This window comes from Mustela nigripes, chromosome 9, assembly GCF_022355385.1.
Source record: "Mustela nigripes isolate SB6536 chromosome 9, MUSNIG.SB6536, whole genome shotgun sequence".
NCBI lineage: Eukaryota > Metazoa > Chordata > Mammalia > Carnivora > Mustelidae > Mustela > Mustela nigripes.
The window spans coordinates 5,052,825-5,075,056 of NC_081565.1; the positions used below are offsets into that span (position 1 = coordinate 5,052,825).

The following is a 22,232-nucleotide window of genomic DNA, read 5'->3' on the forward strand; positions in this document are numbered from 1 at the left end:
CCCCCTCCCCCGGCCGGCATCAGGATGACAGGAGGGCCTGCGCCCCCTCCCCCTTCCTCCCTGCCTCCCCCTCTTCTTCTCCAGCCCCTGAGCCTTCCATCTCCCTGCCTGCGCCCCCACCCCACTGCCGGCCTCCCCCGGGAGCCACATGTCTGGCCTCTCCATCTGGCCCTGTGCCCAGCCCGACACGGATGGCCCCTCACCTGCCCCCTCCCCGACTCCGGAGAGGCCATGGCCTTTGCCACCCCCAGGGGCCTCCTGCAGAGGAAATGGAGCCCTAGCTGTGCTCCAGAGAGGAGAGACGGGATTCCTCACAGGGGCTCTGCTGTCGTCCTCCCTCCGGGGCTCCGCAGAGCAGCGGGGAAGGGGCTGGACCTCTCAGGGGGCTTCAGGTGGCTGGCCACCTGCCAGCTAGCAGGACGGGCCAAGACCCAGGCCCCGGGCCTTTCCTGGACACCTGCCCCAGGGTCTGGTCAGGGAAAGAATCCAGGAAGTCGGGCGTCGGGGGTGGGGGGCTTTGCTGGGCGTCCTGGGTCCCCTTTGGGCCTTGGCTCCCTAGCTGGACATGGAGGGGATTTAGGCCGAATGGCCTCTCCTGGCCCTTCCGACTCTGATATCGTAGGATTCTAGAACGACCGCCCCACTTCCACCAGCCCATCTCCACCACTAAGGGAAAATAAAAGGGAAAAAATAACACCCACCCCATCTAATCCTTTCCCGGCTTATACCACGCAGCTCAGCTCTCTTGCCGGTCCTCTGGGGGATGATGGAAATCTGAATTTAAATAGAGTTATGTCAAAAGAACATTACGCGGCACGGTCCCAGCAGGGAGAAGGCCTGCCGCGTCGCAGAGGCAGGCCTGCGGTCGGCACGTTCACAAGGGAGGCCAGCACCTTCGGACAATTACAATCAGGAGGCTTGATTAGCCCTCCTCCCCGCCTCCCCTTCCCATGAATCTCCTTAATAGCTAGCTGCCTTCTCTCGGGGCGCCGGGGCCGGCCGCGGGGGACCAGCCGGGTGTGGATAATCTGCCGGTAGCACCATGATGCCATCCACGACTAATGGGGACTCCGAACCAGCTTTCCGGGTGGCTTGCTTTCTCCTCCTGGCTGGGGGCAGCCACCAGCCCGGGCCGGGATTAGAGCATGGCTGTCGGCTCTGAGCTGCTGGCTCAGGCATGCGGCTCTGGGCGGAACGGAGCTGGGGCCGTCTCCCCTGCACAGTCCTGAGCCCATCTCCCCGGGGCCCCCACACTCCCTGCTCTTTCCCATTGCCTGGGTGCCTTGGAGGGAACTCTGCCTTGCCGACCGCCAGGCACCGAGCAGAGACTCGGGGCAGGGCCCTCCTTCCCCTGCTCCCCAAAGCTAGGGTTTAGGTAACACTCAGCAAGGTCCACTGTGGGAGGAGGGGCAGGCCCAGCAGCACGGGCTTGTCTCAGAGGGGCCCTTGCTGGCCCTCAAACACACGCTTGTGCCCAGAGCCTCACAGTCTTGCCTGGAAATTTCTGCTGCCTTGGAACATTCTGGGTGAGCTCAGATCATGCCACCCCCAGTTCTCCTCTTCTGGCCATGTGCCAACTCTTCTGCGTGGGGCCCCACGATCCCATTTGGTACCTCTGAGTAAATTTTAAAAAGGTGCCTTTCTCAGACCGTGCAACCTTTCTCAGCCTTGTGCAGGGCACAGCCTGGACAACTATCCCAGGCGACCCTGCCTCATTTCTCTGCCTGAACTCTTAGAGCAAAAACCCCTTTTGCGTTAACTGCAAGTCAGCTGGATACCCCAGGTGCACCAGCCTTGCTGGGCTACAAACAAAGCCGGTCTGGGTCTCGGTTTGGGCTCGGCTGGCCCGCCCCCCACGTCCAGGAGCGGCTGCTTTACAAGGAGCTGTTCTACAACTTGGAGTCAGCCCAGGCAGTCTAGGAGTCTTGTTGGCTTGTTTCCTCCCTCCTTCCTTCTGTCTTTCATCCTAACCAAGCCCCTACTCTGTGACAGGAGCAGCCGCAGTTCCTCTAGTAAGAGCTTCCTCCCCTGTCCTTTCTGGAAGAATGCTGCCTCACCGAGAGGCCCGGACCTCCTCTGCAGGCCCTCAGGAGGTCAGGCGGCGGGTCAGGTGCAGCAGACTCGGGCAGCTGGGGGCTGGGCAGAGGGAGGCCAAGCCCGATGCTTTCCAACGATGCTGGGCTCCAGACAGTGTGGGAAAAAAGGCGAGAGATTCCAAAAGCAAGGCCAGAGCGGGGCCACAGGGATGAGGAGTCTTAAAGATGGTCCTGCCCTCCGACCCCATAATTCTGTTCCTGGGAATCCACCCTAAGGAAGTAATTAGCGAGGCCCAGGGCAAGGGAGGGCGAGGTGTGGGGTTCGCAGCAACTAGAACATAGAAATAAACGTCTAAAGATAAGGGGGAGGGACCTCCAAACACCACGACTTCCCACCCCGACTCTGGAGTCTGAAGACCCGGCTGTAAATCTCCAGTCTACCGCTGTAGGACCGGCCCGTGCCTCAGCTTCCTCTTCCGTAAATGGGGAGAGCAATAGGGCTTCACTGCTGGTCCCTATAAGGGTTAGGTGCCTTAGCACGTGCAGCATGCCGAGTTCTGTGCCCGGCGCACAGACCAGCCTCCGTAGGTATTAGCTAAGATCATCATTAATAGGCCTAGCTATCAGGGTGAGCTTTGAATTTTCAAGAAATGGGAAATTTTCACTATCAGGTTAAGAAATGTGTGTATAAAACCTCTGTCTGGTACAGTATGGCTTTAGCCTGAAGCCCTTCTCTGGGTCAAGGGCAAGACCTGGTCACTGGGGCACAGACACCGTTGTTGTGGCCTCCAGCAGCCCACCTGCCGTGGCCAGTGCCGGGGGCATCAAAGCAGGAGGGGCTACAAACCTAATGGGTCACATGGGAATTTGCAGAGTGGTCTCGAGAATGGATGGGACCTGCAGGCACAGGGTCTGGCCCCGAGCAGTGGCTCCCTGAGAAGCAGAGAGGGGCTTCTCAGGATCCCAGCCAGCGCCGCGAGGGGGGAGGGAGGGTGAAATGGGGAAGGAAGGCAGCCGGCAGGGGTGAGGGAGCAGCGACACTTATCCTCCATCTTTCCAGCTCCCAGCCCCCTGGCCGAGGGATGCCCCCGGGGAAGAAGCCAGAGGCCGTGGTTACAGGTCTGGCGCATTCTGGAACAGTGAGTGCTGAGTGTCCCTGAGGGTAGGGATCCTAATATTTTCCCATCTTGAGCCCAAGGGCCTGCCCACAAAACACCGCCAAGCCCCTTTCCCTGCCCGTGTTGCATATTTGTACATTCAAACGGGTCCCCCCAACTCTGCTGTCCCATATGGGTCTGCTTCTTTCTGCCACTAACAGCCCCCTCTGAGCTGTCTCCACCCCTCACCAGAGGTGAGAACAAGCAAGGTCCCCCGGGTCCCTGCCCACCACCCCCCCAGACCCCCTCGGAGCCTGTCCTTGACACGGCAGCTAAAATGCACTCGTGAAAACATTGTGCTCCCACCTCATCATTAGTGTAAAACCCAAACTCATTCCCTGCCCTGTATCATCCCTCCTCCCCTCTCTGACCTCACCTCGGCCCTCCTTGTTCACTGTGCTTCTCCCACAGGGCCCGTTGTCATGGCTTACCATGCCAGTCTGTTTCCTACCTCAGGACCTTTGCATCTGCTGACCCATCGCCCTGGAGAGCTCTCCCTCCCGGCCTTCCATGAGAGGTTCCTTCAAACACCAGCTCCTCCCAGTCTTCTCAGCCTCCACCAGCCCCTCTGTAGGACAGCCCCCTGTTTTGAAACTATCTCTGAGATTTGGGACGAAGTTTTCCCAGGAGGCGTCCAGGCGGAGTGCTACCCGAGGTCTGTCTGCCGGCTGGGCCCTCTCTCTCCTGCCTCCCCTGCCCTCCAGGCAAGACCTGAAGCATGAGAGGGGGGCACCTGGAACCACACATGCCAGGGCCTTGGGCTCCAGGAAACCCGGGACCCAGGGCGCAGCACAGAGCCAGGGCACACCCCCCCGGGACCCAGAGGAGGGAACCCACCTGGTTGCCAAGTTAGGTGATGCGGAAGCCAGGAGGGTGACAGGGAGATGCTTCCCCATGGATGGGTGACCACGGGCCTGTTCTCATGGAGTCCGGGCTGTGCCTTCATTCTCTCTGCACGCTGCCAGCCGGCCTTGGCCACGGCACAGCCACGTTGAAATAAATTTGGCTATGTTTTTTCCTAAGGGCCCCATCCCTTTGCTCCTGGGTGGCGGCGGGGGCCGGGCCACGCAGCTGGACCAGGGTTGGGGGGAGCTAGAGCAGTGATTGACACGCTGACACAAACACGAGGACGAGGTTTGACCAAGACGCCAGTGTCCTCAGCGACGCAAATGACAGCCCAGCTGCTCTCCTGCCACTGCCTGAAGACGGGCCCAATGGGGATGGAGGACACCCGTCTGGGGCAGAGCCGTGCCTGCAGACCAAATGCCATGCATGTCCCGAGGGCCCATGAACTTGGGCGGTGGGGTCAGGAGCTAGGGGGAGGGCGGGGGACTGCAGTCAGTGTTTGTTGAATGACCCAGTTAGCGAAGGAAGGGTGGGAGTGATTGAGAGACGGGGTTCCGCAGACATAGTAGAGACACCATGATGCACCGAGGATCTCAGACAAGCCGTGGGAGAAAAGCAGGTGAGATACGTGGCACCCGTGCCCCGGGTACTGCTCGTGGGGTGTCACCTTGGAAAGCTGTTTCTTTTCAAGTTCACCTTTCTCCTGCTCTATCATCCTGCCGTTCTGTTCCTGGGTATACACCCAAGGAGCGTGTGCTCGTGGGTACCAGGACATGCGTCCCAACGGGCACGACCACCCTGTTCTTAACAGCCTCATGTGGACACAGCCTGAATGTGCGGCCACCTTTACGCGGACGGCGGCCGAGCCATAAAGGGAACACCACTGGCAACAGAAAGGAGCACGTCGCTGGTAGACATGGCAGCCCGGATGCTTCCGTCTGAGAAGTCAGACCCAAGAGAGTCCATACCACATGAGTCCGTGACATAAAGTTTCAGAAAAGACAAAACGAAGCTCTGGCCATAGAAATCAGAACTGGGGGACGCCTGGGTGGCTCAGCTGGTTAAGCGGCTGCCTTGGGCTCAGGTCATGATCCCGGAGTCCTGGGATCGAGTCCCACATCGGGCTCCTTGCTTGGCGGGGAGCCTGCTTCTCCCTCTGCCTCTGCCTGCCACTCTGTCTGCCTGTGCTTTCTCTCGCTTCTCTCTCTATGACAAATAAATAAATAAAATCTTAAAAAAAAAAAAAAGAAATCAGAACTGGGTGGGACGGGGTGGTGGTGGAGGGGGGAGGGGTGGCATTTGTGACTGGGAAAGGGGCAAGCGGAACTTTGCAGAACAATAAACGTGACCGGCACAGTAGTCCAAACCAAACCTTACCCTTAAGATCTGTGTGTTTTAGTATATGGATATTAGACTTTATTTTATGTTTATTTTTGAAAGAGAAAGAGCGTGTGGCGGGGGGGGCGGGAGCTGCAGAGGGAGAGGAAGAGAGAGAATCTCAAACAGGATCCACGCCTAGCACGGAGCCCAACACGGGGCCTGATGTCACGACCCTGAGATCGTGACCTGAGCTGAAACCAAGAGTCGGATGCTTAGCCCACTGCGCCAACCAGGCACCCCTAGACTTCATTTATTTAAAGTTAAGAAAAGGAAAATAGGCACCAGAGAAGAGACGTTTGTGGTCAGCGATACAGTAGACTAGACACAGACCACCAAAAGCCTACAAACGCCAAGTATGATGTAACAAACATCCTGTCCAGTGTTTAGTGAAAACGCGAATGAGGGACATGAACAGAGACCAGAAACAGCAGGAGGCAGGGCCCCCGCGTGGAGATGCCCATCTGATAGGGAAAGAGTTTCTGCTCCAGGTAAACACCTGCAGGCCTGTTCTCGTGAAAATTTGGTTTGAATTTATTCTATGCACAAGATGAGCATTGAAAATGGCCCTCAGTTCGGGGTGTCTTCAGATGCCTCCCTGAACCAAAAGCAAATCCAGGGTAGCTGAACTCACAGCCCAGGACACACCAGATTCCCGCCAATAAAGTTCTGACAAAGATAGCACGCACAATCCAAAATTACAAAACACGCTGGGAAACACGCCACCATGAGTGAGTTGGAAGAAATAAAGGCCTATAATTACCCTGGGGTTAGCACTCTAGGGACCTTGATGTATACAGTACCTTACAGCGTGTATGGTCCAGAAAAGAGGTTTGGGGTGCCAATGTGGCTCAGTTGTTAAACATCTGCCTTCAGCTCAGGTCATGATCCCAGGATCCTCAGATCGAGGCCCACATCGGGCTCTCTGCTTGGCGAGGAGCCTGCTTCCCCCCCCCTCCCTCTGCTCAACTCCACCTCAAGTTGTGATGTTCGCGAGATGCCTAACCTTGAACAACATCTTTGACCTTCATGTACACCAGTTGTTTCTTTTATCTGTAAAATGGGGAAAATAAATCACAGCAGCTGCCTCTTAGGTTCCAGGGAGATCTCCTGGTGGAAATCCCGGCGGCCGGCACGGCACCGGGCTTTCGGTAACATGGTAGCTGTTGTGAGTGCTCTAGAACGAAAATTGAAATGACTCAAGCTCAGGTCACTTGCTGGGCGGATTTTCTACTTGGGCTGAATTCTGGACCTCCTGCCCTCCCCTCCTGTAGCTGGACCCTTCATTCTGTCTGGTGCTGACCTTGGCGTGGGGTGGGGTTCTCCCCTTCCATTTTTTGAAGCACCAAAGACAGAAGGCATCCTTCTACAGCACATTCCTGAAAACCACTCTCTGCGAGCGCACACACCCCTGCACCAGCTCTGAGGGTCCCAGGCCAGTCTACCCCCCACTCCTGGGCCCCGCATGGCCTCTCTTCCCTCTTCCTCTCTGGCTGCTTTTGCTGAAACCATGCTTCTCCGGGGTTTCTGGCTTCCCTCCGGTGTCCTGCTCTCCCCTCCTGGGCCAGCCTTAAGCCTCAGCTTTTCACACCTAAATGGTCTATCAGGATTTTCTGCTGCATAGAAAACTAGACCTCTGCTTCTAGCTTTTAAAATAACATTGTCCTTGACGGCTCTGTGTTTATTGAGGATGGACTATGTGTCAGAGGGTCTCGGGGAAGGGCTGGAGGCACCGAGACAAACAGGCAGGTGCCCTCTTGCCCATAATGACGGAACTGCTCCCGAACTCCAGTCCTAGCCCCGGAGGACCTGGCCTCGGCTCACTTGTCTCTGGTTACACCTGCCCGACGGACCTCAGGACACGCCACACGGCACCCCCGTGGACTCGGGGCACAGCCCCACCGCCCCTGCATGGCACATCAACACTCACACACTCACACACACACGTCCGCTCCATGCTAATTTTCGCCTTTGATGGCGGCCTCTAGACTGTCATCACCACTCAGTGTTGACAAAGCAAAATAAAAAATAAAAAGAAAGAAAGAAATCCACCCTGTCACTTGGGCTCCCCCCATCCTCCACCACCCCCCCCGCCAGCCTTGGCAGCCCCCACCCCCGCCCCCGTCTTTGTATTATAGGTTTATGTCAAGGTATGTTGGATTCTAAATTAAATGTCAGCCCACTGTACATTTCTGGCTCCAGCCGCAGAAAATGAGGAGCCGGCGCTGGAGACCATCCAGTTGTTCAGCTCCCCGTGCCTAACCGTGAGGGGTGACAAGCCCATTGAATCACTGCACAGTAGCTTTCCATGCCACAGGAAGCCAAGATAAATTTATTTTTAATGATAAATGTGACTGTCAGAGTTAAGTTGAAACAGCTTTACAGCAAGAGCCCAGTGCCCTTGGCAGTGCGGGGCAGAGGCTGCCTGGATGAGGGCCAGGGGTCCCGAACTCCTGGCTGGGTGGACCCCCAGGCGCCGCGAGCCAAGCACCGTTGACATTCGGCCCACGTTTGTGGAGCCGCTGCTGAGACATCACTGCATGTCTCGGGACAGCTCTAGATGACGAAGAGGACAAGAGCCAGTGTCAGAGAGAGGGGTGGCCGTGTAGAGACCTGAGTTCCAGTTCTGGCCCCAACCCTTGCTGAGGGATCTCGACTAAGGGACTTAACCTCTCTGACCTTCAGTTGCCTCATCTATAAAATGGGCATGCAAACTGGTCCCACCTAGAGGATGTGGATGAGGATTACATGATATAAAATATATCCCTAATGAATGTATTTGGCCTATGGAAAATGCGGAATGGCAAGCTGCTCATTATACCAGTTTATGTAACATTCCCGAGTCAGTTTTCCCATCCATGAAATGGGGATTACGGTAGCTCCCACTTAGGAGGGAGAGTGCAGGGTGCTTAGTAGGGACCTGAGGGTGGGGGAGGTGCTTAACAGATTGTAACCCTTGAACAACCAGAACCCTGAATGCTGCCATCCGATGCCCCTGGCCATCTCTTCTCTTCTTCATTGCTTCTCTTCTCCAACCCTCCAGTGCCAGCGTGACTCACTGCCCTGCACCACTCCCTGCTAACAGAGGTGTCCTGCATCAGGAGGACCCCCACGGCCATGCCCTCCATCAGACTATGGTGGGCACCTCCATCAGACTATGATGGGCACCCTCCATCAGACTATGGTGGGCACCAGCTGTCCCTGGCCTGCTGAGGGTCTACAATTGATGTTTTGACCCCAAACGACAAGCAGGACGGATCAGTCTTTTTGGAATTTGCACTTAAATCCCAGACAGTTTTTTCTGTTGGTGGGACCAACATTGTGTCTAGGCAGACACGGGCAGGGAAAGTAGGGACGTGTGGAATTGGCGAGCCAGAGGGAGGAGGGTGAGTGGATGCCCAGGGACTGTGCTGGGGTGCCGGGACAGCCTCAGGCCTATGCCATGCAACCTGGGGTCCTGAGTCCTGGTTCCCCCAGGTCCTGGCTGGTCCCCAGATAGCCTGGATCCTGCCCTGGCCAGTTGAGTACACCTGTGCTCCTCCTGGGCTCTGGGGACGCTAGCTCTGTCACAAGGGAAAGGAGAGGGGACTGTTCCCTCTGTGAGGTCAGCTTCGATTTTTCTTACACAGATCACGAGGTCAGCGAGCTGAGGGTGGTCGTCCCCTCTCCCTGACGCTCTGCCCCAAGCGGGTCAGGTGAATACGGTGTGTAAAGCACAGAGAAAAGGCCTGCAGGCTCATTGCCAGAGCCGCACCAGGACAGATTCTTGTCTTGGGGTGCCGAGGGGTGACAGGTGGAGATCGTCCTTGGCACAGGTACTCACTGCACGCCCTCAAGGGCGGAGAAAGTGAGGGGTCTGCCCCGGAGCAGGTGAGACACCCCGCAGCAAGCAGTGCCTGGAGGAGCCGCTAGGTGGCCCCCGCTTACCTGTGCAACCGTCCTTAGGCAGGCCTGGGCGCAGAGCCCCCGGCGGCAGCCTCCTGCTTGCACCTGCCCACGCGGCCCGCCGGCCCTCACTCTCCACGCCCTGCCTTTGCTGTAACGCCTTCTCGCCCAGCGGCCAGACATCCCGCCTTCAAGGCCTGGCTCATGCCCCTGCTTCTTCAGGATGCTTCCCCTGCCCATTCAGAGCCCATGCCCCGAACCTCTGTTCACCACCCTCGGCATCACCGCGCCCTCAGATTCTCAGTTCAGGGCTCTGCCCCAGGGTGAGCTTTTGTCTTTTCAGAGACACATCTGGAGTTCACATCCTCTCCCCGTATCGGAGTCACAGACTTGCAGTCCCTTGCCTGTAAAGACTTGCAGACTTGCCTGTAAATGTCACACTTTCCCATCATGAAGGGGGAGGTCCTGATTTCTTCAGTGAGGAAACTGAGGCTAGAGGAGACAGGAAATCTGCCCAAGGTCATAGCAGGAGAGTTTGAAATGTGCTCAAGTTCTTCAATGCACCGTCTCTCAGAGCGCCACAAGAGCTCTTCCGAAGAGGGTGCTGTTAACCTGTTGGCACACATGGGGAAACTGAGGCTCAGAGAGGAGCAATAGCTTGCCCCAGGCCTCACAGCCAGGGCTCTGTGCTTTCCGCCACAACCCTCTGCCCAAGCCAGATGCCCCACCTTCCCACCCCAGGTTACCTGCCAATCCCTGGAACCCATAGGAAAGGGGCCCCGGGGGAAAGGGTGCCATCCTGAAAGAGCCTGGACTCCACGCTGGTCCCCTGCCTCTCAGCCAGTGCTGTGGGATCCTGTCCAGCAACCTAGACAGCCTCCCTCTGGGATGCAGACGGAGTGGGTCTGCAGGTTGGGTAGCCCTTAAAGGAAGAGGAAGGTAGGGACAAACAGCTGGCCTGTTGTGAACCCAGCTGCGGGTGGGTGAGTGACAGCTGCTCAGATGGCTCAGGGCATGGGGTCTCCCGGCTTTCCCCGCTCAGGGCGCGGCGACCTCGCAGGCTGGGCTGGGCCCCCACCTCCAGGCCGCCTGCGTCGCTTGTCTGGGGCTTGGAGAGGGGCCGGGAGAGGGACGAAGATGGGGCGACAGACTGGCAGCCGGTGGGGAAGAGACGAAGATGGTGCCAGGGAACAGCGTGGCGGGCCAAGGCTCCCCAGGAGCCGGAAAACAGCTTTGGGGAGAAGCGGGGGGCGGGAATGGGGGTGTCTATTCTGAAGCTGGGGGGGGGAGGGGGGGGGGGGGGGGGGGGGGGGGGGGGGGCAGTCGTCCCGGCTCCTGCGGCGGCCTGGAGAGGGGGCGGCCCGCCGAGAACGCGGCGTCGGGCCGTGTGGGCGCCTCCCGGTCAGAAGCCACAATAGCAGCTCGTTAACGGCGCAGATTAAGGACTTTGTCGATTACCTCCGAAGGCTGCGCCCGGCGGATTAAATGCTTTTAAAAGTGCTGCTGGTGGGAGGGGGCCGCTAAGAAGCCCCCTCCCGGCACAGATCCCTCCCCTCCCGGGCAGAGGAGGCGGGGGCTGAGACGGTGCGGGGCGCGCCTGGGGAACGCGGGCGGTCGGCCGCGAGCGCGGGCAGAGCGCGGAGCCGCTCGTACTTGGGACCGCGGCGCCGGTGGCTGTCGCGGTGGCGGCGGGGACCCCTGGACCGCCTGCACAGCGAGGCGTCGGGCCAGCTGTTGGCCCGCGAGCGCCAGGATCCAGGGTCGCGGACTCCGGCCGGGCCGGGTCGGGGTCGGGATCCGGAGGGGAAGGTCCCAGCAGCTCGAGACTCCAGAACGGACGCACTTGCCCCGGAGCCCGGACCGAGGCCTCAGAGACTCGGGGGGGGGGGGCGCACTCCGGCGGGCCCGCACCCCCTGCCCCGCCCCGGTCTCGGGGTGAGCCCTGCGCCCCAAGGAAGCGGGAGGAGCGCGGCGCGGCTGCCGGGAGACGCCCGACGGCCCGGCAGGGGCACCCCTGGGCCCGCCCGGCGCCGCGCCCCCCGCGCACGGTGAGTTGGGACGCGTCCGGCCCGGGAGGAAGTTTGCGAGGAGGCTTCGCTCGGGTTTCCCTGGCCCCCCCAGGGAGCCGGCAGGAGGCGGGCTGCCCGCGGCGTTTTGCCACCTCCCGGCTGGCCCCCGGGGCCTGGGGCGGGTTCTGCCCCTTTATCTGGGCTTTCTTGGAGGTGAAGTTGAACTATGGTTGGCCGCGGTGTATGTGTGTATGTGTGTATGTGAGAGAGAGAGAGAGAGAGAGAGAGAGAGAGAGGCCGGGGGGAGCAATAAAAGGCAAAGAGAGTCCGAGACAAAAAAGACACGGAGATTGAGAAGCGAGGAGGGAGGAGGGAGGAGGGAGAGGAGCGCGCAGGGGGAGGCGCGGGAGCGGGGACGGCGCGCAGCGCGAGCGGCGGGCGGGCTGGCGGGCTGGCTGCTCTCGCGCTCCCGCTCCCGCTCTCACCCGCGCACACCCGCGCACCCCGTCCTCACCCGCGCATCCCCGGACACGCACGCCCGCCGGCCCGGGCCAGCCGGCGCGGGGCCTCCAGGCGGGGATCTGGAGGGCGGAACGCGCCCCGCGCCCGAGCCCGCGCCCACCCCGGCGTCTTTGCGCTCCGCAGCGGCGCGCCCGGCCGGGCGCCCCCGCCAGTCCTGCCGGAAGATGGTCAACGACCGGTGGAAGACCATGGGCGGCGCTTCCCAACTTGAGGACCGGCCGCGCGACAAGCCGCAGGTACGCGCGGGTCCGGGGCGTGGGGACACGGAGCCCGCGCGGTTGGCGAGGTGGTGGCCGCTCCGGCCGGCGGGGTGGGCGTCCAGCTGAAGGCTGGAGTTTGGGGTGCACCCCGCGAGGCGAGGGAGGCCTGGGGCGAGGCGGCGCCCTCCTCTCCTCCTCCTCCAGAAGAGGCTTGAACTTGGGGTTCGGGGTGCGGATGGGGCAGCACCCCTGCAGGACCCGGGCGCTGTGGCAGAGGGCCCTCTTGTGCCTCCAACAGCCTCCCCGTGCCCGCCTGAGCAGAGGGAGTAGGGGACCTCTAGTTCACAGGCTGACCAGACCTTTAGCAAACTGTGGGTGCACACGAATCACACCCCTCTCTGAGTGTCTGTCTCCTCACCTCTACAATGGGCACCTTAATCCCTTGCTAGGTGTCCACTGTGGGCACCACCCTGTGCCAGGTGGCTGGTAGGGTAACCCCAGCTTTTGGACCAGGGTGCCCATCCCCTGCATCTCCCATCAATGCTCACACTTTAAACAGCCACCCCTCCCGCTCTACAGTAAAGGATCAATACATTTTTGTCTCATGCGAGAAGCCCTGGGTATGATGATTCTCCAGCTTCAAGACAAGAAAAGCAGGTCTCAGAGAGGGTGGCTCCTGCCAGAGGCCACGAGGCTCTGCTGGGATTTGAACCTGGGTCTGTGGTGCTGGGTATGTTCATTCCACCCTTCCTGCTGCCTCTTCTGGGGCAGTGGAGTGGGCGGGCTTGGAGGGTGCCCAGGGCGGTGCACTGGAAAGGGGAGCGGTGAGGGCAGAGCTCCAGGGCCGGTCAGAGAGGGGCTGGAGATGCGAAGTGGAGTGGAGGGACAGCCCTGGGGCTGCCCCAGGCCGCGCTGCCAAGGGACTGGGGCAGGCAGGCAAGACGAGGAGGCCCGCTCACCAAGGAGAGCAAATAATGGGACTGCCCGTTTTAAATTTCAAATTTCTCCCAGACAGATGTCATTGGGGAAAGAGCTGTTTGTGTTTGCAGTGACAGGAGGGGGGGTGGCAGGGATGCGCCTTGATGGGCCCTCGCGCTCTACAGGGCTGCCACTCTCATTCTGTCTGGAGGGACAGTGCCGCGGTGTGGGGGCCCAGCCCTCTACAGGGTGCAAAGCTCCTTCCCAACTATCAGCAGAACCTCCCTTCCTGCAGCAGCCTGGGGGCTCGGCAGGGATGCACAGTCCCACATCCCAGGGTGATGGGACTCAGAGAGGTTGAGGCATGTGCTCAGAGTCACACAGCGTGTTGCAGGCGAGTAAGGATTCGAACCCAGGTCTGAGCCCAGCAGCTCCCAGCGCCTCCCAGGTGGTCTGTTCCTTTGTTTTCCCTTTTTACTCTCTTAGCACTGTACCCATTCTCCTTTCCCACTAGCCCCCTTCCCGGGACTGACTGCTTGTCATTTGTCAAGCCCCAGGCCTACTACACTAGGCTGCCCCTTTCTAGACCTTTGCAGTGTCATCTTGTTGGCTCTACCAACATCCCCAATGTGTGTGCACACACGTGTGTGCACACACACACACACATTCTTTTGCTTTGGCTCAGGGAAGTCCTACATGTACTTCAAAACCTATTCAGATGCTGCCTCCTCCAGGAAGTCTTCCCTGATGTTCCCTGGCTATGTATCAAAGTCCTGGTAGCATTTAGCCTGTGCTGCCCAACTACTGCCTTGTTCCCCTGTCCCAGGTCCCTCCTCTACCCGGAGCCCCCTTTGGACACATGCTTCTTCTGGACTCCCATCTCTAGTTCCTCCCCCAGAGGCCCAGGCTCCTTCCTGCCCTTCCACGCAGCTCGGGGTGAGAGCTTAGGGCTATGTGCTGAATTGAACTCATGAAGCCTCAGCCAGGCGCTGTGGGTGAGGAGCCAGCCAGTGCTGCTGTGTCTCAGGGGGAGGTGGCTTCTGGGGGATCTATTTGAATTGTGGCTTCAGGGCCTCCCTCTGTTGCTGCCTGGGGACACGTATTCCAGCTGCCACCAGCCAGAGCCCAGCTGTCTGCCCCTTTGGCATCAGAGGCAGCTAAGGGCTTGTGGCCCTAGGGGCTCAGGGCCAATATCTAACACCACCTCCCCTTCACACTCCTTTGGTGACCCAGCATGTAGATAGGCTGTCCCCTGCGTCCCCCTCAGGCTCATTGGAAGCTTCAATAAGAGGCAAGGCCTTTCCTGTGCTCCGTGTAGAAGGAGAGAGCCTTGCTGTTCTGGGTCCCTCTAGACTTCCTCCCTTAGGTCTGGCCTTCTCTCCTCCCTCGTTCCTAGTTTTGCCTTGGCATCCGCATGCTGTGTGACTCTGGGGACGTTACTCCCCCTCTCTGGGTCTAGGCTTTTCCACCTGCAAAATGAGAACAGCGGTTCCTGCTTCCTCCTGGATTCACAAGGGCTCCTCGGAGGGTCAAGTGAGGAGGGCAGGCCTTACTGCAGCCTGTTCCCTTCTGCAGGCTGTCAGTGTCCCGAACTTCCCTCTGCCCATCAGGGAGAGTGACCTGACCACCCAGCTCCCACCAGAAGGGCCACCTCCTTTGGGAGAACAGAGGCCCTTTGCCATACTTGGAGCAGCAGCCGGGCTCATCTCTCTCTCTACACCTCTCATTTCTTAGCTGTAACTGCCCTGGGAGGTTGGCAGTGGGGATCATCAACCCATTTGACAGATGAGGAAACTGAGCGTAAAGGAGCTAGAGCCAGGACCTGAACCCCGGGCCTCCCAGGTGTTGGAGGAGCCTTGGCGGGCAGAGGAAGGCAGGAGCGGCTGGCTGTCCTTCCCTCATTCGGTCTGCTCAGCTGTGTGATGTAATTCCAGGGGGAGAGTCCTGGTGGGCAGGCCTCGGCGTTCCCCGGGACCCTCACGGCTCCTGCTGCCCATGAAGTGTCCCATGTTGCTGTTTCTGGGGACCATCTCAGGCCGCTCTGCCCCTGACCCCTCCGCACTCAGCTCCTCTTTCTCTGGGTGACCTTGGACAAGCTCCCTACTCCCCTCTCTGCCTGCAGAACGAAGGGGCTCTCTCACCCCTGGGGCAGGAGATGATGGTGGAAAAGTTGCCAGTTTGGAGTCGCTCAGATGAAAAGATCTAGAAATAGACATGATTCTTCTCTCCTGGAGTGTAGGGGCAGAAAGTCACCCTGTAACTGGCTCCTCCTGGGCGGGGGCTCGTTCCTGAGCAGCCCTCGAGTCACGGCACCCCCCAGGGAGGTCAACCTTGGCAATCCCAAGCAGTGCCTCTTGGTCCTTTCGAAGCTTCTCGAAACGTTGCAGAAGGAAAACGAAATCCTCATTGGGAAGTTCTTCCCGACGTCTAACCTAAACCCCGCTGCATTGCATTCACCCGGGGACTGTTTTCAGAGTCACCGCCTCAGCTGGGATGCACAGCTGGGAACCTGGGAGCAGGGAGCTCGGAGTCTCATGAGGGGGACAAAGAAACCCACAAGTCAGGTAGTATTTAGCGTCTGTCCTCTTGCTCCCTGGGGTTCCGGTGGAGGTCACCGGGTTGGGGGGGGGTGCTGGGAAAGGCGGAGAGGAGAAGAGACCCCCAGGGACGACTGGCCAAGGACTCCCTTCTGTCACTTTTCTGTGCCCTCCTCCTGGCCTGGCCCTGCCCCACGGAGCTCGCTATCCAGTCTGGCGGGGTGGCTGGGACATACGGCAGGGTGGGAGTGCGGAGGGACGGCTTCCCGGAGGAGGTGAGGTTGAAGCTGGACGGTATTTGTCAGATCCGTCCGGGAGGGAGACCGAAGTGTGCTGGGGGACAGGGAAGGAGCCAGGCAGGTGGGAAGAACAGGGTGTGTGTGGGGGGGTGGAGCCTGCAGGGGCCCCCACCTGAGGGGCCCAGTGGAACCTGCTCTGGAGGGCAGGAGGCCTCCGTCGCTCTAGAGGGGTCTCAGCGGGGCCTTCGGGAGGGGTCCTTTGCGGCTTCATGGGGCATGAGTTGGTGGGGCTGGGAGGTGGCCAGGAGGCCGGTGGGGAGATGGTCACAGTAATTTAGAGGCAGGCGAGGGGGCTTAGACCAGGGCAGGCCTGGGGGCACGGGGACAGAGCCGGGAGGCTGGCTGGGTGTCGGTGGGGGGAAAAAGGGGGAGCTCAGCAACGCTCCGGCTTTTGGGGGAGGTGGTGGTGTTGGTGTCGTCCCCAGGTGGGACTCTCCGGGGGGCTCGGGTCAGGGGATGGACAGAACCTGGTGTGGTGCTGGCGGGCTGGGGGCACATCCAGGAGGCCAGGAGCTGTGGGCGGGCAGGAAGAAAGACCCTCCCAAGAAACATGGAGACCCGCCCCCCAAAATAGACCCAGAGCTGCGTGCTTCCTGATGAGTGCCAGAGCGTGGGGAGCTTGGAGCCCCCAGGTGGACTTGGGCAGCTCTCCAGGTCCTGTCCCTTTGTCCCCTTCAGCCACTCCCCCAGGACCTTCCCTGTGGCCCGAGGCTTCAATGCCCCTCAGGGTGGGATGCCCTGGAGAGAGCCTAGCAGGACAGGGGGTTCTCCTCGGCGCTCATAGAACAAGCTAGTAGGTCCTCTTCCTGTCTTTGGGACCCCAGAATTTTGAGCCGAACAACCAGCCCCTCACTTTAGGAGATCTCTGGGACCCCCCACCCTGAGTCCGGCCAGAACCAGGAGCTCCGAGTTAGCCAGTGGGAGGGGGAGATGTGGGCTCCAGGCTGGAGGTGGGGAGGACGCCCCCAGGGGCTCCGGGCCGCCCCCTGCAGCTCCGCCCCTGAGAGCCCCTCCCTGCCGCGCCCCTGCCCATCCATCACCCACCCCTGGTCTTCCCAGCCCACAGCCTCACCAGGCTGTTCTGTCATGATGCCTCCGGATGGGGTGCTCCTACGAGACGGAGGGGGGGGGGGCTCGGAGCCGCTTGCATTTGGATCTGACTTTGCCTGGCCTCCCCCTAGAGGGACGCTTTCTTCTTCCTGCTGTGCTATAAGGAGTAGAATCCCGTCCGCCCCAGGCTACTGCCTCCCAGGCTCGCCTAGCAGACAAGGAAGGAGCAGGCCAGGCTGGCCTGTTTGGCTAACAAAGCATCAGTGTGGTGCGTCCCTCCCTCCTGAGTGCTCCTGTCCCCCGCAGGACCCCAGGGGCCCCTCTGAGGCCGGGGACACAGAGAGGCGGCCTGGAAAGCCCCTCCCCCTTCCCTGGGGCATCTTTGTGGCTTCCTCCCTCCTGCGTCCCCGGGCACGAGCCCCCCGTCTGGTCCTCCCCTGGTCTGGGCTTCCTGAGAAGCCACCAGCCCTGGGCCGGCACTGGGGGGGTCACACAGGAGATGAGGGCACGTCCCTCTAGCTGGGGGTTCACACAAGCAGTTAAGGGCAGAGTGGACCTCGAACCCGGGGCTCCTAGCTCCACGTGTGCCCACTGCCTGGGACAGCTTCCCAGAGTCCCCACTCCTTGCCCCGCGCACTTTTGTGGCGTCCTGCGGACCCCAGGGCGTGCGCCCTGCTCAGCCACGCCGGCCCGGGGCTCATTAATGAGCTCCAGCCCCGCGGCATGGTTGGGGCTGCCCGCCCCCCAGAGGCCACCCCTTATTATCTCAGGCAGATTCCTTTGCCAGACACGTAAACAGCAGCCTGTAAAAGTGAGCAGGACTTCATGCTTAAGGTGATCTCAGAAGACTAATTCTCCTCTGCTGAGTGGCCTGTTTCCATCCAACTCCATCATCCCCAGCCCCTCAGGGGACCCCCTGCAGCTTTCTCAAGCCTCTCCCTCCCAGCCACCCTCTGCCTTCCCTCCAGGGACCTGGAGCTTGGGTGGAAGCAGGCTCCCGAGAGGGTGAGGGTCCTGGAGACGCGGGGGGACGGGGCTGGCCGCTCTGGCTTGCCAGCTGGGGACTTTAATGTTCTTCAGTTGGAGGACGGCGCTCAGAGCTGCTCGGGGCAAGGTGTCTCCCGGGCTCCGGGAGGGGCCTGACAGGGACTTACTTGCTGACACAGAGCTTTGTCTCGCAAGCCCCACTCACGCTCCAGACAGAGGGAAGAACGTGGTGGGAGGCAAGCAGATTCCGGCCACGGGCCCCGGCTGGCCCTCCCGTGTGCCTCCCGTGTGACCTTGGGAAGGGGTCTCCGGCTCTCCGAGCTTCAGTTTTCCCATCTGCCAAGTGAATCTAACTGGAGCCAGGGGTCGTTCAGAGGTTTCGGGGTTGGGGACAAGGAATGGCGGCGATAATCTGGAAGTTTCTGACCTGCAGGTGACTGGGGAATTGGGGCAGACCTGGAGGCTGCCTTCATTCTGGGCGAGGCCATCGGAGGGGGTGCGGGGTTAGAGGTGGCCTTGCGTCGGGGGTCCAGGGCTCAGCGCGGAGGTCATGAGTCTTTGCCCTGCCGCACACGGTTGTCGGAAGAGCTTTGCCCTGCCCCTCCGTGTGAGCGCAGTCACCGGGAAGTGACCCGGTCCATCTGCTTTCCTTCCATCCATCCAACAAGCAGCTGCTCCGTGCCAGGCAAGCGGCCCTGCCCTTGGGGGCTCCCGTGGCCCAGGGTAAGTCTCCCGGGCTTGGGGCTTGCCAACTGAGCCGTCCTTGTGTGCACACATTTTAGAGGTTCCCAAAGCGATCCACGCCCCACACAGGCGGAGAATCGCCATCCAGGGGACATGGGCTCCCCCAGGGCAGGGCTAGGACAACTGCCACCCCAATCCTCAGGGACTGGCCTGGAGCCAGGCTCCAGGGGACATCCAGTGAACGTGGAATGGGTGTCTGAGCAAGTAGGCGAATGAAGTCAAAGAGAATGACGGTCTTGTGTCTGGATGAGTGTCACCACGGGGGAGGGGGGAGCGAGGGTCGTGGGAACATGGGGTAGGAGCCTCTCCATAACTAGCTTGGGGCGGGGAGGGCTGGGGAGACAGTCTTGGAAGCCTTCCTGGAAGAGGTGGCATCTAGCTGGGCCCTGAAGGAAGAGAGGGAATTAGGAAGGGGAGCAGGGACAGCAGATGCCTCAGGCTCAGGGAGCAGCCGGTGCGGAGCTGATGTGGGGAGCTCACGTGTCCAGGTCTGGCAGGAGCAAACCTTGGAGATGTGTGGAACCTGGGATGGATGGGCCGCCTGGGGAGGGTGTGGAGAGAGGAGGGCGAAGCGCTGAGTCCTGGGGCATCATCCCTGCAGGGCCCGGCTAAGGACGTCTCTCCCTCATCTCGCCAGCAGCACGGCCCCCTTCCTGGAGGAGGGGGGCTTCTGTCCTGCAACTCGGCCCCGGCCCCACCTTCCTCTGATGCCAATTAGGAGACTGAGGACTTACTTGTAGAATCTGAACTTGTGCAGAACAGGCTGCTTGCTCGATGGTGCTCTCTCGTAGTAAGCGGCGTTGTGTAAGAGGATACACTATTCCATGTGTCGCTGGGAAAGCAGGGGTTGATTTCAGCTGTAGGAGCCCCCACCGTCGGAGACGTTACAATGTGGAAATATGGGAAGGTGCCTCCCAGCATCGCTGACATACAGAAGTAACACTTTGGGTGGAAAACAAAGAACAAACACCTCCGGGTGCTCTGTGCGCATCTATCACCGTAGTAAAAGCTGCTAATATTTACCGCACACGCACAGCGGGCCAGGCGCGGCTCCAAATGCGTCCTGTACCGACTCCTGCCAAGACGCATCTCCGGTTCCTAAAGTTGTAAATGTGGGGGAAAGCCAGCTGGAGAAGGGGCTTGGCCCCGAGAGGAGGCAGGGGGCTGGGGGTCGAGTCGGAGCTCATGTCTCGTCTGCTATGCGACTCTGGGCAGGCCCTGGGCTCTCCTGGGCCTCCTGTCCCCCACGTGGCACCCGCTCTGTGGCCGCGCTGCGGGCTCCCTCGGGGCTGTGAACAATCTGGTACAGCGAGCACGGGGTGCGCCTCCTTTAAGGATAAGCTGCCCCCCCTGGTTCTAGCGGGTAGACCCCAAGGAACTCAGTTTTTACCTCCCCCCCCTTTTCTTGCTCTGGGGGGCACAGCTGCCCGGCGGCCCAGCCCCCACCTCCTTCAAGGGAGGGAGGCACCTTTTTCCAGGGTGCCTGGCATTAGCCTGCTCTGCGGAGAGGGGAGGAAAGAGGAGAGGAGGGGCTGGGCGGCCCCCTGCGCCCCGGGGACTCATGCCTGGCAGCCTCGCAGGCCTGCCCAGGCTTCGGGACTTGGGTTCTGGGTGCTGCAGGTGGAAAACTTAGTGACGGGTGCTCATTCTGCTATGACAGTGTGACAATTCTGAGCGTGGTTGCTGTCACCGTTACAGCTCTCTCTTCCTGAGTCTGCGCGGCGGGCACCCACGTGTGGGGCAGGGCGCGCCGTTATTGCCTCCATTTTACAGGTGAGAACACCGAGGCTCAGTGAGGTGAGGTCCCTCACCCAAGGTCACCCCCCACCCTTGGAAGTGGCAGCGCGGGGGCCCGAGGCTGTGGGAGCCCTCACCTGCAGCCGTGACCCACCCAGGAGGGCTGCATGGGGGAGGTGTGCCTGCCTCGTGCAGGCCACGTGGATCAGGGCAGGGGCAGTGAGGGGAGGGCGGTCGGCCCTCCAAAGGTCTCCCTGCCTTTCTGCCTCAGTTTCTCTTTTCGTCCTCTCCATCTCCAGCTGCCTGCATCTCTCACTCCCTTGCACTTGCTGTATCATTGGTCCTGGGCTCTCTGACTCCCCGCTGGGCTTCTGTCTCTCATCTCTGCTTCTCTGTAGGACTCCCTTGCCCTTGTCCCCATGAAGAGGGCCCTCTGAGTCTCGCCCAGGCCTCCCAAAGGCCAGAGGCCCCGTCCTGAGGCTGCCTGGACCCCCCTCCCCAGGCAGAGCTAGAAGCCCCTTTCCGCCCCTGATGCCGCCCCTTCTCTCTCCTGTCCGTCTGTCTGTCTGTCTCTGTGTCTATGTGTGCGGGGCCCGCCCACAGTGGCCCAGCTGCGGCTACGTGCTGTGCACGGTGCTGCTCTCCCTGGCGGTGCTGCTGGCCGTGGCCGTCACCGGCGCTGTGCTCTTCCTGAACCACACCCACGCGCCAGGCACGGCACCCCCGCCCGTCGTCAGCACCGGGCCGGCAGGTGCCAACAGTGCCCTGGTCACCGTGGAGAGGGCCGATAGCTCGCGTCTCAGCATCCTCATCGACCCGCGCTGCCCCGACCTCACCGACGGCTTCGCCCGCCTGGAGGGCGCCCAGGCGTCCGTGCTGCAGGCGCTGGCCGAGCACCGGGAGGAGCCGAAGCTGGCCGGCGAGCAGGAGCGGGAGCTGCTGGACACCCTGGCGGACCAGCTGCCCCGGCTGCTGGCCCGGGCCTCGGAGCTGCAGGCGGAGTGCACCGGGCTGCGGAAGGGCCTCGGCACCCTGGGCCAGGGGCTCAGCGCCCTGCAGAGCGAGCAGGGCCGCCTCATCCAGGTGAGGGGCTGCGCCTGGGGTCTTGGTGGGGGCTGGGGTTGCCACCAGCAGGTCCGGCCCAGTGCTGGGCACCTGATGGCCACGGCATCTCTTAGTCCCCAAGGGTCCTAGGACTGGGGAATGTTGCTCTTCCCATCTACCTTTGAGCAAGTGAGCCTCAGAGAAGCGAGTCTCATCCAAGGCCACCCAGAAAGGGATACCATTTCCTGCCGACTATCCTGGGGATCCTGGGTATTTGTGGGACACCGCATGGCACCCCACAGTCAGGCCAAGTCCAGGGCTCCAGAGGCTTCCCAGATGCATCTGTACAGGTGAGGCCAGACCTGGCCTCCATTAGTGGTGACTTGAGGTTCACGGTCACGCGGCAGGTCAGGGGCAGACCCTCTCCCCAGCTGTGCCACATGTCCAGAAAGAGCCGTACCCCTTCCCAGCTCTCTCCCCCTTTCTCTGCCATTCGGTGCTCCCAGCTTTCTAGGGAAGGACAAACCAGCTGAGAGAGCTCAACCAGACCCTTAGGCCGCCCTGAAACACCTCTGCCCCAACTCCCCTGATCCCCTTCCCTCCCCTGAGCCAAGGCAGGTCCTAGCAAGCACCTGGTAGATCTGGGAAGAGTTTGCAATGTTAGCCCCTCCTGGAGCACCAGCAAGAACCCCCGCCCCCAACACATGATCAGGGATTTGGTTTTTCACCATTTTCCAGAAGAGACAACTGAGGCCCAGAAAGAGACAATGGCCAAGAGACAGGGTCCAGTGGCCTCTGACATCTGGCCTTCCAGCGCCCTGCCCAGCCTCTGGCTTCGTACCCTGTCTTCCCAGTGACTCAGGTCCTGGGGAACACCCTGCCAT

General features: G+C 60.7%; 1 protein-coding gene across 2 annotated transcripts in view; it reads left to right on the forward strand.

The window, feature by feature from the left end:
• The first annotated feature begins 11,975 nt into the window (after positions 1–11,975).
• Positions 11,976–22,232, forward strand: part of FIBCD1 (fibrinogen C domain containing 1) — a 30,040-nt gene continuing 19,783 nt past the window's right edge. Inside the window, exons 1-3 of one of the 2 annotated variants that reach the window (XM_059412171.1) lie at positions 11,976–12,068; positions 20,266–20,340; positions 20,908–21,387. In XM_059412171.1, the coding sequence (XP_059268154.1) occupies positions 11,997–12,068; positions 20,266–20,340; positions 20,908–21,387 (627 nt within the window). In that variant the 5' untranslated portion in view covers positions 11,976–11,996. The remainder of the gene's footprint in view (positions 12,069–20,265; positions 20,341–20,907; positions 21,388–22,232) is intronic. The other variant, XM_059412172.1, reaches the window with a different exon arrangement.